Genomic DNA, 13909 nt, shown 5'->3' on the forward strand with positions numbered 1-13909 from the left:
TTAAATGAAAAGTCGTAAGATTTTTCTAGGAAGTTTACTCAAGTAATCTTTGCACCCTCTCAAATCTGAGATTTAAAACTACATCCTTTAGTCTTTCTGTATCAAGTACCTAGAAGTCTAATTTTGAAAATGCTGGTCTCATGCCCATCACTTTTCCAGCTAAATAAAACTTCTGCAAGTTTTATTACAAAAAAAGCCAAGATAATCCCAAATCTCTGTGTATTCTAAACACCTACACCTCAAATCCAAAGGTTTACCAGTTTCCTTTACTTTCAAAAGATTGTCCTGGCAAAGAAAATACACCAAACCCTTCAATCAGATTTTTGTTTTAGCAACCTCCAATGGAAATTAATGCTGCCTGCCCACTTATATCCTAAGAGATTATTGCTGTCATACAGAATGTTAGTATTACATTAACCTGAAGAACAGAGTGGCTATTTTGAACTACAGTAACAAAGTTTCATGGTGCACTTAAAGAACATATTTTATAGTTTTGCTTATGGGTGGTCCAAGAATTTACATCCAGTCTAACTCAGAGAAATGTGAACAAGCTGGGTTTTTTTCTTCAATATACACTCCTTAAAGTAGCCCAGTCAACTTCAATAGATGAGTTCTGTTCTCTGCTATTTTGCAGAAGAGCAGACAACTGAAAACACTAGAAATTTTAAACAGATTCAGAGACACTCCCCTCCTCATGCCTCCCACACGAACTCAGTGAGTATTTATGAACTCACAAGTATTTAAGGTTAAAATGTGCTGGACTATGCACTTTTGATATCTTTTTGTTAACACTGTAATTTTCACCCCTGCATAAACCCAAATCTTTTTTAAGTGCTGAAAAACTTGGCAAAATGAACAAGGAACGTTAAGCTCTATACAAAACATCAACTGCTAATCTCAGGTACAAAGTTATACATCAGAGATTAGGCACTTATGATTGGACAAGTGAGGTTATTCCTTTCAACACAGAAGAGAAGTCATGGATTACAAATAGTTGCCATGGAAAGCTTTCAAGACCTGTCTGGATAAATTCCCAGCAGACTTATCTGACCTAATAATTGACACTGCTTCAAGTAAGAAGTTGGACTAGAGATTTCTTTGGGTTCTCTTCAATCTGAATCATCCTATGGCCTCTGAAAAAAGGCACGTGTAAATTCAAACTCAGCACAACCCCTCTGAAGCACTAACTACCACTTCCAAGTAAAGCTCCAAAATTAATAAGATAGATGCAATGAGATGAGCTCCAATTAAGGGAGATTATCACTTAACCTTGGTGGTACCTTAGGAAGGAGCTAGAAATGATCAGGGATGATACTACAGTAACCTTGTCTAAATTCTGACAACAATATTTATGACTTTCAGCCTCCCATGTAAGCATGAACTATAGCATTTTGCATCAAATTACTCATTATAATCTTTTAAACTAGCCATTAGCTGTTAACCAGGTTTTCCAAAAACTCTGTATACTAGAAACAAAACTAACAGAAAAATATTTATCTTGGGGATTTGCATGTTAGAATTTAGACATATGCAAGTAAAGACAGTGCTAAGCATTCCTGCAGTCCCACTATACACACACACACTCAGAAAGTCTCATATAAACTGAAAAATAGTCAAATCCATTGCAAAATCTCTATGTAACACCAAGCAAGTTTACAACATCCTTTTCCTTGGAAATAGTCTCTTCCATTAATTTATTGCCTTAATTTCTGTAACAGCACTATTTCCAAAAGCAATGATGACTCATCTAATGAAGCACTACCAGGATTAATTAGCAGGAGGCAGTAAGTCCAAGAGCAGACAAATAACAGTAGCTGCCAGGATGAAAGTAACACTTTACAAAATGAAGATTTGGATGCCACAGAAGATACAGCCTGCTTCCTACAATCTTCATAATTCCACTGGCTTCACAGGAACTGAATTTGATGTGATTAAAAGAGAAAGGAAGGGAAATAAAGTGATTTATAAAAGTCTCCATAATAACTATGTGTCATTTGTATTATCATTTGAAAATCCATTTGTTAGTTAGGCTGACATTGTTTTTTCAGAGTACCACTTTTTCAGGTTTTAAAAGCTAGTTCTAAAAATAAAACCTGTTAACAAAGCATCATCATAATTTCCATTTTGGTCATATCCCCATGCATTTCACTCCAATACGATTCAACTAGTAAACAAATGTTTCTAGCCATAAAAACCTCTTACAACTACACATAGAGAATGTATCTTGCCAAATTACCACCCACTACTACTAATTATGACAAAAACATGTCTGAGATATCTTTATGAGAAAGGCAACTGAATGCTCCATCTTCAATAGAATGACAGAGTTAATTGCTGAAGACTCCACCATTGTGCTAAAAAAATAGTGTCTGCTGCTAAATTAGACCAAGACTCGAGCCACATCACCATTTGCTGAGCCTTTGTCCAACATGCTTTAGTTTTTGGCAATGCATTTCATCCTCTTCTGTTTGCAGAGAAATTAATCTCTGAGCCTGGCAAGAAAAGAGGTATTTCAGAACAAATGCCAGAAGGTAATTCAGAGAACATCCAATTCCCATGCCCTAACAAGTTGTGTTACACTGCCTCCCAGTGCTCAGCACCTGCGTGAAGCTCAAATGAAATAGCTTGACTAGTCGATTTGAGACATGGAACTATCAGTAATTCCCAAAGGAATTAAAACTATCTTAGAGTCTGTTTGCAAAAGCATTTAGTTTGAAAAATTCTAGACAGAACATTACACACAAACGTAGGATTAAATTTCATTTTATTTGAAGAAGTTGTGACAGTAAAAACAGAAACCAGGCAAATTCATATGGTGCACCACTTATTCATTGAGTATTTGCACTTGTATAAGGCAGACTTTGGACAAACCAGGATTTCCAAATCATTGATAAAAGCCATGAATTTTACAGCAGATAAAATTTCTCTAGGTAAAGGAAGAATCACTTTTATATTTTATATATAAAGTGACCTAAACAAAAGCATTTCAAAGCCAAAACTGAACATAAATATCTAATAATCTCTGTGGGTCTTGTATCATGCTCTGAAACATTAGTACTTAGAGAATTCAGCCCTCCAATGCTGTCCATTCCAGCTGCAGTAGAAGTAATTTCATAACTGTGTATGTCAAAATGTTCGTATCTGGCTCCCTACTTTTTTCATCAGTAAAAACACATGAACACTGCATTTCAGAATATACAATAGTCTAACACAGATAAGAGGCTTATGTTTAATATAATCACCATTTCCCTTTCTTTCACACCATGAACACACAGCATTGCAGGAAAGATTTAAAAAACATAATTACTGAAAACCTACTGTTGAATTTCACCAGGAAAAAGAGGCAGATGCACTTTCTAACTTTTTTAAGATTAGCATTATTCTTGCTGGCTCTTAAAAAAAGCAGTAGGGTCCTTAAGCTCAAGTACATCTTAGCTGACTCAAACTGGAGGCAGTTCACTTATGAGACAGGTCAGACCCCTTAAACTAAAAGGAAGTAAATAAGTGAAAAATTAGTGAAGCAAACAAGCTTGATTTCCTCCTTTGGACAGCATGGAAGAATGACAAAAATACACAACTTACAATCTAACCCTGAAAACACTGTTTATAAAAACGGTGTCACAAGCAAAGCTTCTATGAACCACTAGCAGAATGTTTGTAATTTAACTTTACATATGCAGGTAACTGATCCCATTTGTTTAGGGGAACTAATTAACTGGAAACCAACCAGTTCACAAATGAAAGAGAAGAAGGGAAAAACACTTACAGCAGTTGGATCCTTCAAATGAAGCTGAGTTGCTGTCACTTGTTTGAAACCACCAGGATAACTAGAAAAACGAAACAAACATACAAGCTTAATTCCTAAATAAGCTAAATAATTCAAGCATGATTTTAGCAAAAGTATCATTGCATCTTGAAAAATGGTGTAATGGCATTATAGGCCCCCAAAAAATGGAAGTGGTTCTCATGAGACCTAAAATTGTCCAATATCTAATTTCAACACCATTTATGCTTTCTTATTTATTCACTTGAGTATGAAACACCTTGTGCCTCACAAGCAGACTGATATGTTTTCAAAGCTGCTTATTAAATATACCATAACAGCTATAGAACACAACAGGAATAAGATATGTAGAAATCTGAAATATTTTCAGATGATCAAGACTCACAACCAGTCTGTGGCTGACATAGGAGACATCCATTTTGAACTGTTTATTTTCTTTGATAAACCTTTGAAAACTTTGATTTCTTTGAACCATTTATTTTCTTGCTATTCTAAATAAACCTTACCAAGACTTGGCATATCTACAGTAATAAAATTTTAATTTTACTGCAATGGATCCATCTTTCTAAAGCCTATGTGACATGTTGAAGCTGCACTAATGCAGATCTATGCATAAGCTTTAAATGAATGATAGTGTGGACTAAGAAATTACATGCAGGTAAATTTTAATTTAATTAATGGGGTTTAATTTTCATTGAATTAAATTATTAGGAATCAGCCTAAGTGAAATGAAAATAGGCCCAGCATCATGAAGACATGTCCACTGAGCTACATGGACTTAAGTATTTGTTTTAAGTGAACAATTACTTTTATTTATTCAACACCAACTTATGTACTTAAGTAAGTGCTTTAACTTACATGTTAAGTTTTTAGAGAAAATTCTAGGTCATGAGGGAGATGGAGAAAAAAACCCACACAATAATTTCCATCACCTCTGAACAAGAATTTCTCAGCAATTCAGCAATTTCAGGACTGCACCACTAACAACATTAGCTTTCTCAGTGTGACTTTTTCATCTCTCAATTGGATACACTGTGACACTCAAAGATAATTATGTATTAGTATCATTGTACAAAACAGAAGCAATGAACAGATCAACACCCTGTCTGTAGCTGATTATTGCACTCTCCAAAGAAGTTATGTCTGTCAGAATAACGTATTTTACACTACTATATATAACAATGTTCTGTACATCAATACAGCTTGAGAGTGTTCCATTTTTTAATTGTTTTTCCTACTTTTCTTTCATTCTATGATCCAATATTTACTGTTAGGTAAGGAGGTCCTGGTAGGATAAAGTAACTAAAGTTGGTGACTATATGTATATATTTGTGTGTGTGTATCTTAGATGTGTGATGCCAATAGAAATATCTTCTATTGCACATTAAACAGAATAGTCCAGATCTTTGAGTCCAGACACAACCTCACTCATCAAATCTGTTAATTTATTCAATTGTTCTGACTACTTTTGAGTTAGATTATTTCCCTAGCAATATACTCTGGGTATAAGAAAAAACAAACAAACAACAAAAAGAAAGAAAATAAAAATAAAAGAGGAAAAAGGTATACATCATTTTAAACATTGTACACATGCGAACAAACAAAACACCCCCCTAAAAGTTAAAGCAGAAATTCCCTTTTAAAGCAATATGCTAAAAAATACTTCAACTATTAAGAAAATATGATATGAAATTTACCACAAGCTCACTACCACAGGCTTTATTTACTATACAGCTTACCCAGTATGTGAAGAATATACTTTCTGTTCCCATTTGTTACCAGAGAAGGCAATATGTCTTGTATTTATTATGACAACGTGATCTCCACAGTCATCTACAAGGTAGAAATAAGTGGAAAATATTAAAGAAAACCACAGAGGGAATCAATCAAAGTAACTACAATATGTGCAATACATACATAGTAGAATATAAATACACCTTCCATAAAACAAAAAATTAAAAATCTGAGCTTTTTGAGTCATCCAAATCAGTATTTAAATACCAACCTTAATTACTATTTTTAGTACTATCAGGTTAGGTAAGCAGGTAAAATACCATCAGGCCAGATGACTAAATCATTGCAATTATTCAGCTAAGATTTGGAAATCTGGCTTACAGGCAATTTTCTATTCAACACATTATACTACATATACACCTATATAAAAAAAAAAACAACTAAAAAAACAGGAAAAAAATGTTAGTTACAAATGATCCTAAATATTTTTAATTTTACTTTCTCATAAACACAGCATGTGTGTTTAATGAAGCACTGAACATTTTGGGTAAATAAAATACTTCTATTAAATAATTACACTCTCAGGCTAAATATATAAAACAAAGAAAAATATTGCATTAAGGGAAGTGGCAGGGTGAAAAAGCCCTAGAAACACCACCCCCAACAGCTCTATTGGGAAAAACCCCACATTTTCATTTATCTAACAGAAGCTAATGTTACAGCATATACATGTATGTTTAGAGTTATGTCATCAACTTTAACATCAAAAGTTCTTCAAGTGCAGGGTTTATAATCTAACATCAACACCCTGCCAGAAAGAGTTAGTTTTTAATTGGGCTTCTGTAGTAATAAAGTGCTAACAAAACCTCTATTATCTCAAAAATATCACATAAATAGGAGAAAAGATGTCATTTTTAATATCAGAAGTAATGATCTTGATAAGCTGTAGCCACCCATTCAACTAAAGTGAAAATGATTTGTCCATAGTTCAGTCCCATTTGTATCACCATGTTAGAACATAAGTATTTGAAGAGGCTCACTTGATTAAAACACTTTTGAGTAGGTAACAAAGCAGCTATACAAACCAGGGCTTAAACTGACCATGGACTTTATAAATAATTATAATTATAGGAACATATAATTAATCAAAGCATGTTTCACACCTTAAGTTTTTTATTATTTTTTAATCTTGTATTCTTTTAATGCTCCACTTTCAATTACACCTGAAGTGCAAATGCAATTTACACATCTTTGTTGCTGCACCCTTTCACTGCTGACAGATCAGTTCTAAAAACACTGTATGTCTTCATAAATTTCAGGAAACCGACACTGGACTTTGTGACTTTTTTGTGTTTTGGTTGGTAAGATGACACAATAAGCTCATCTAAGGAAACTTCTGCCTACAATTTTCCACCTGCAAGAACACAGAATTAACAAATACTAATACCAAATTAAAAACAAAACGAAAACAATCCCCCTTATGTTACTCTGTCCAAGGAGTTATTACTCCAAGTACTGATTTACAGAATATTTTAAACAAAATAAAGTTATCATTTAAATACTTTCCAAGACTTTATAACTCCACAGACATAAAAGTATCAAAGTTCTTTTGCACAGGGTAACCAAAATATTTTCTTCTCAGCATCTGCTTTATTTCTCAAGACAGCCTTCAGCCTGCAGTGACATCTTGTGGATACTACAAAATTTGCAACAGCGGAACTCTATAGACATTTAAAGATCTTTACAGCACTATAAATCCAGCCTGCTATTGTGAAGTAGATCCAGTATAATTTTACTACGTACACTTCAGCATATATGAGCCAACTTCAAGGCTTCTTTTATGTTTCAGTAATGTGTCTGGAAAAATTTGCGTTGGTATTACAGGGAACACTGTACCAGTGGTGTGTAAGATCAACTTTTTATTATTTATAAAATGCTTATCCCCATGAGACAGGCACTACAGAGTTACAAGTAATGAACAGGATTACAGATGCATCTTTATAGATGAATCTCTAATTTGCAGAAAAACAAAAGGATTGTTTTATTTAAACAAGGTATCTTTCAATGATTGTCACCCATTTAAGTATCAGACAGGTCCCAGCCTCCTCATCACAGAATGTTGAGGCAGGAAGGGGCCTTTGAAGGTCATGTCGTCTAAAGCCTGTGCTCAAAGCAGGACCAGCTTCTGAAAATCTCCACAGATGGAGACTTTGCAACCTCTTGGGCAACGATTTCCCACTACTCTTACGGTACAAAACATCTTATCTGATGCTCAGAGTATCCTGTGTTTCAGTTTGTGCCCTCTGCCTCATGAAAACAGGACTTCTTTGCACCTTATTCAGAATGAAGCACTCCAAGAATGTGGTCCTGGGCATCTACTGGAAGGAAGCACTCAGATGTTTCTTTATGTGCACTGTGAACTAAATATTTACATTTAAAATCTACAAAACATATTCTGAGGTTTTTAAAAAAATAAAAGAACAACCCACTGTACTTCAGTTACTCAAAATGAATTACAAATTCATAACATTCTTTATGTGTAATGATAAAGAAAAAACATTCGGTAGTGGAGCAGTATGATGGAAAAAGATGAGAAAAAAGCTCAATTAATTTATTATTTATAAACAATTGAGAAATGTAATCTTTTATATCAGGCTTGAGTTTAAAACTGAAATTGGAAGAAACATGAATGTGAACAAAAGCAAATTTGCTTTCATCCACTGCAATACTCACTTAGTGCATGATAAATAGGTTTATGTCTGCCTTCGAGTCTGATTACAGTGGCAGCTGCTATTTTTCCTGGGGGCTGCATCTTCGCATCGAGGAGGTACCAGGCTCTGGCAAAAGTAGCCCATTGCTGAAAAGAAAGAGGTTCAGTACTTCTTATAGGAAAAGAGCACAGTACCGTAATCTATCTTCCTCATCAATTAAATCAACACCTCTTTTACATCCAAAAATACTGGACGAAATATTGACATGCAGCACCATCCCCTTCAAATAACCTTTAAATGGACGGAGCACTGCGATACACCCACCGCAGCGCGATGCACTCGTGTAACACCAGTCATCGGTTACCGGCCCTGAGGGCTTTGCTTCAAAAATGCAGATCTCCTGCTGCAAGCTTCCATTTTCGCTACAAGATATTTAACGTAACATCGCTGCCAAATACTTAACTCCCAAGGTCCCCTTCCCTCCCGGCGAAGGGCACAGCTCCCCCACACGGAGCATTCAGCCCGATCCGCGGGAGTCCCTGTAGCCCAGACGCGTGGCACACATCGGTTCCTGCCACCGGCACCCTCAGGGCGGACACCGGAGACAGCCCCGGGGCGCTCTCCTGGGGGCCTGGGGATCCTCCGTACCCGCCCGCGGCCCCGGGGCCCTGTCCCGGAGACAGCGAGGCCGAGGGGTTCCGCGGGGAAGGCCGAGCTCACCTGGGCCGCCCGGCTGTAGCTCGCCATCCGCCGGCCGCGCAGGGAGCGCCGCGCCGGGGCCGCGGGAAGCGGAAGCGCTGCCCTGGCAAGGGCGGGGCCCGGGCGGCAGCACGGGACCTTCGGAGCGGCGGCGGCCGCGGGCCCGGCCGGCCATGGACCGCTTTGTGCTGCTCCTGAGCTGGGGCGAGCGCCGGGCCGAGGGCGGGCCCGCGGCAGCGACCGCCGCAGGTACCGCGGGGGACGGCGCTGGGGCCGCGGGGCCCCGCGGGCGCTGGGCGGGGGACGGCGCTGGGGCTGCTCCGGTGTCCGCGGGGCTCTCCGGGCTCCTGCCTTCCTAAACACCCCTTTGCTTTAAGCCTGAAAGTCTTTGGTGCCTTTAACCTGCAGAAACTTCCGGGGGGTTCCTGCTTTATTGCCATGATGCGGTGTAACTCTGTAATGCGTTCCTGAGCATGATTTAAATGAGAATTTAGGAAAATTTGCCTTTTTAAACTGCAAATCTGCAGGTGATCGTTCTCTTTAAAACCCCAGCCAATCCCTTTCCCCCTTCTCCCCTAAATTCACTTTCTAATATCACTCTGAACTTTATACTGTATTTGTAAGAAAGTAAGACTTAACTTTCATAATTCAGTAGTTTTAAGATTTTTTTTTTTTATTATTTTTTTCCTAGCTGGGACTGCTGCTGACATATATCAGTTCCTGAAAGAAAGTTATAATGCATCTATAAACACAGATGTGAGCACATTCCCAGGTAAATATTGCAATGCACGGTGAGGTAGGGCAGATGGTATCAAGGCATTGGCCTCTGCATGCTCTGTTAGTGGAAACAGAAATGTAAGTAAACCCAATTGCGTGGGCCTGTTCCTGCTGCTCCTGTTTCTGTGGAGAACTCCCATCATTTCAGCAGCTAAAGTGTTAGGAGATTATTACATTGATTGGTTGAAAGAAATGAAAGGGAATGGTTTTGAAATTACAGTTCAGTTGAGCAAGGAAAAGTAGGAAAGGGCTTGTTTCTCAAGTCAGTGGGAAGCGTGATGTTTTAATTACTCCTATAATACCTTCTAATTTTTGCAGTGGAAGCAATACTTGTCTGTTTGGTAACAATTCGGAACCTTAATTGATGAATATGAAATAATTTTTTCACCTTAAAATAGATTTCTTAAGATCTGCTTTAGTACTTTTAGGAGCTGTGTGTTTGTGTTTTGTTGTTTTGGGTTTTTTTAATAAAAAAATGCTTTCTTAGTTCTTTAGTTGATTTGGATATATACTGTTATAAGCTCATCTTGTCACAGATAATATTATAATTAATAATTATATATAGTGTATAATTATATATTATAATTAATGTGTATGTCATATAATTAGTATTCATTTGGGAAAACCATTATGAGCTCTTAAAATTCACAGAGATGGGAATGTTAAGCTGTTTGCAACTTCTATGCTTTTTATTGCATAGAAATGTTGATAGATGATGTTCATTTTGTGAAATCTAAATCATATTTATGAAAGGTGTTATTTAGTTTAGGTCTGATACAGATCATGCAAAGAGAAAGCAGTATTACCCAGAACAGAGAAGAGGTCAAAGGTTTTTTTACTTATAAACAGTCAGAGCGTCAGTACTAGACACTTGGTTAGACACTTACCTACACTTTAGTATGTTCAGAACTTAATTATGATGCCAAAGGAAAGTAGAACTCAAGTAATTGTTGCACATTAAATGACTTACAGAGTCTCTTAACAGAGATGTTCATTAAAATAGGAAGAATAGATTGTAGTGAACTGATTAATTTAAATCTTATCTTTTTTTTAATCTCTTTGCAGCATGCTCAGTGGCTGGTATTCCAGGTGCAAAGAAATGGTATTTTGCAAGTCAGGTCATTTGTGGTTATTATCAGGTAAAGCAAACTTTTTTAGAGTATAAGTTCCTCAGCCATCTGCCTGACTGTTAAACAGGCTAAAACTGAGATGTTCAAAAGTCTTTTTGCGTATTTAAGTCTTTGTGTTTGATTAGTTCTGCAGTTCTGACTGGGAGGAGATAAATGTTGGCACACAGAAAAATGAAGATTCTCACCAAGAAAATATTGATGAGAACCTGGGAACCACACAAAATTTTGAGGAAGATGACAGTAACAGTCAGGAATCACTGTCTCTGACTGAGTATGTGTATTATTATTTTTACTTAAAGAGCATGATCTGATATCTAACAGTGATGACCCAAGGGGATCAAGAAAGCTTAACAAGTGCAAGTTACTACCAAAGCAAGAGTTAACTATGAGCAATCCCCCTACTAGTACTGAAAATACTTTTCTTTTGTTTAGCATAGCTTTAATTTTTTTTACAGATGATTTTTACTGAGCAGTTTCCTAACAACCAACATCATATATACAAAAATTTCTTGCTAATTCCTCTTGAATCCTTCTTCCAGTTTTACTGCAGATTATTTCAATGTCATTAGGCCTATTTCTGTCTTAGTAAAAGGAGATGATTTCTCATAGCCTAGGTATGTTTGTGCATTTTTAAAGATGTAAGATCTTACATCAGGTACCATTCATTAGTTGACATTTTTGTTCAGAAACATTTTGTTTCTAAATAATTTTGTTTATATTTTGGTTCCAAACATGTTGTTCTTCATTTTTAGTATCTATGATGAAGCTGCTGAGAGTCTGCATCAATTAGCTGATAAACTGCCTGCCCCAGGTAATCTGTTTTTAAAAATCAATCTCATTGGAGTTTATATTGTTGGTTACTGATACAAAAACTCATCTGGTAAAAGCATAGTGAATGGAAAAGTTCAGACAATGTTAGTTTGGTAGCTGAATTAACTTAATGTGGCTCTTGAAGGTAGTTTAGGAACTTGAGCATGGTTGGCATTGAAGGTAAGCTTGAAGGCTAGTTTGCTGCTTGTTTGTTTCGTTGACAGGCTGTAGTTCAGTAGAGTTTAAAATAGTTACTTATATAATAAATCTATCCATCTGAAATGGCACCAAAATAATCGTAGCAATGCAAAACTCACAGGAAATTTCTTATAAAAAAAGGAAGATGTTGATTTGACATCTGATTTGACTGCTGCTTATTTGTGGGTGGGAGACAAGAGGATGAGAAGTACATCAGAACAGCTGGATTGGGATTTTGTAAACTGGAGATACATATCACCTTGCATGTTAGGGTTATATAATGTTGCAGAAGTTGATTTGGGATAACAAAGGAACTCAAGAAGAATGAAAAATAGCAATTTAGAGTGTTAAAAGTAGGAAAATTACTTAGATGTATGGGAGACAAATCTCATCTATCACTCAATGAAATACTTTGTGTTCATCTAAGAGGAGCAGCAGGAAATGAGCTAAAATATGTGAAAAGTTTTTTAAATCTTGAAGTTACTTGATCTTTTTGCTGGTTTTAGAGCAGTCAATGATAACCAATACTAATCTATCTTTAAATGACTGAATAATTTACTGCGTCATGATCCTTTGAGTCATACACAACTGTTTTATAGGCAGAGCAATGGTTGATGTAATCCTGCAGGCTGTTGAATGTGATGGACCCAAGTTAAAGGACTGCTTACCTGCTGTTGGTGCCCTGAAACACCTGAGAGAGTGGCACTCTGCACAGATCACTATTGCAGCAAGTGATGCTAAAGGGTATGACATTTATTTCAGGTCTAAAACAAGGTCACTTCTGTTTTGTGTTAGCATAGGTCAGTGGGTTGAAATAAAAACAGCATGTTGAGTACTTTACATGTATACTTTGAAAATACATAAATTAATTGTCTAATATTGTATGAGGGGAGGAATTACTCATGCTAGTTTATTGTAGATGCATGTTCTAACCAGAGAAGCAGGCAAAAGAGCCAGTCCTCTGCACTTCTTGTTTTCTGTGGGAGCAAATAATAAAATATTTTCCCTTTCCATGGGCTCAGTGTTTTCATGTTGTGTTATGCTATGGGATAACTTATATATTTATTGTAGTTTTCCACATTTTTTTAAATGAAACCATTCTGCTGGTTTTACTTCAGATTTTGTATTACCTTTGGTATTACATTTCAGGGAGGAAAAGTAGAGAGCTTCATTTTTCCCTTTTGAAAAAGGAGTATAAACTCTCTATTACTTCCTGTATGTTTTGCAAGATTCTGATAGTATGAAGAATTACTGAGACTATTAATTCAAGTTGAAATTAAGTCAAGTAATTTACTTACTGTCCTCCTCTAATTGACATATAAAGGCTGTGATATCTTGCCCTATAAACCACAGTGATTTGAGGTTTTTATCCCACAAAGTGAATGATTGTGTGGATACTGAGCAACTTGGCAAGGTCTCTGCTTTCCTTCCCCTCCATGCCCAAAAGATTGAAATTTTATTCATATGTGGTTAAGCTCAATCCTAAATTAATAAAACTGTTCAAAAAGGCGAATGTTCAGTCCTTGATAGAATAAGCAATATACCTTACTGTGCAGTGTTTCCTGAGGTAGGTGGAGGACAAGAAAGTTACTCAGTGACTTCCACAGATATTTGATCTCAGTGCTCATTGATATCAGCCTGTGGAGGCAGCTTTTGACTGAATACATTTTTCTGTTGCCTTTTATGTGAAGTAAGATTATTTGGGTGTAGAAGATCTCTGATGAAAGTGATTTCACTTATTCTTCCTGTTCTGTTGATGGTGCTGATTTTGCTTAGAAGACAGACTGCCAGCAGAACCCACAGATACTGGGTGTTCTCTCGTAGAATTTGGATAATGCTTGTGCTGCAGTCATATCTCCATTTAGAAGGCTAACTACAAACCATCTGGACAGACCAGTGATGGCCCCACTGACGGCTGCCAGGCTTTGCTGCAGCTTCTAGCACCCAGCATTACTGTGTTGTGCTTGCAGCTTGCCACTGTCAGTCTTATTTGATGTCAAAGTTCTTTTCTGTCACTTTCTTGGAGCATATGAACAACTTCCTTTACTGAGCCTGAACGAGCAATT

General features: G+C 36.7%; 2 protein-coding genes across 3 annotated transcripts in view; one reads left to right on the plus strand and one right to left on the minus strand.

Annotated features, from left to right (window-relative positions):
- The window catches only part of MRPL13 (mitochondrial ribosomal protein L13), a 30919-nt gene extending 21872 nt beyond the window's left edge, over positions 1-9047 (minus strand). The window contains exons 1-4 of the mRNA XM_015617142.3: positions 8950-9047; positions 8252-8375; positions 5524-5617; positions 3767-3827 (exon numbers count right to left, since the gene is read on the minus strand). Coding sequence (XP_015472628.1) covers positions 3767-3827; positions 5524-5617; positions 8252-8375; positions 8950-8976 — 306 coding nt within the window. The 5' untranslated portion in view covers positions 8977-9047. The remainder of the gene's footprint in view (positions 1-3766; positions 3828-5523; positions 5618-8251; positions 8376-8949) is intronic.
- A 41-nt stretch (positions 9048-9088) lies between these two features.
- Positions 9089-13909, plus strand: part of MTBP (MDM2 binding protein) — a 29123-nt gene continuing 24302 nt past the window's right edge. For both annotated transcript variants that reach the window (XM_015617139.3, XM_015617140.3), the window contains exons 1-6: positions 9089-9177; positions 9620-9700; positions 10771-10844; positions 10961-11106; positions 11588-11646; positions 12443-12587. In XM_015617139.3, coding sequence (XP_015472625.1) covers positions 9102-9177; positions 9620-9700; positions 10771-10844; positions 10961-11106; positions 11588-11646; positions 12443-12587 — 581 coding nt within the window. In that variant the 5' untranslated portion in view covers positions 9089-9101. The remainder of the gene's footprint in view (positions 9178-9619; positions 9701-10770; positions 10845-10960; positions 11107-11587; positions 11647-12442; positions 12588-13909) is intronic.

This window comes from Parus major, chromosome 2 (genome assembly GCF_001522545.3).
Source record: "Parus major isolate Abel chromosome 2, Parus_major1.1, whole genome shotgun sequence".
In the NCBI taxonomy this organism is placed as follows: domain Eukaryota; kingdom Metazoa; phylum Chordata; class Aves; order Passeriformes; family Paridae; genus Parus; species Parus major.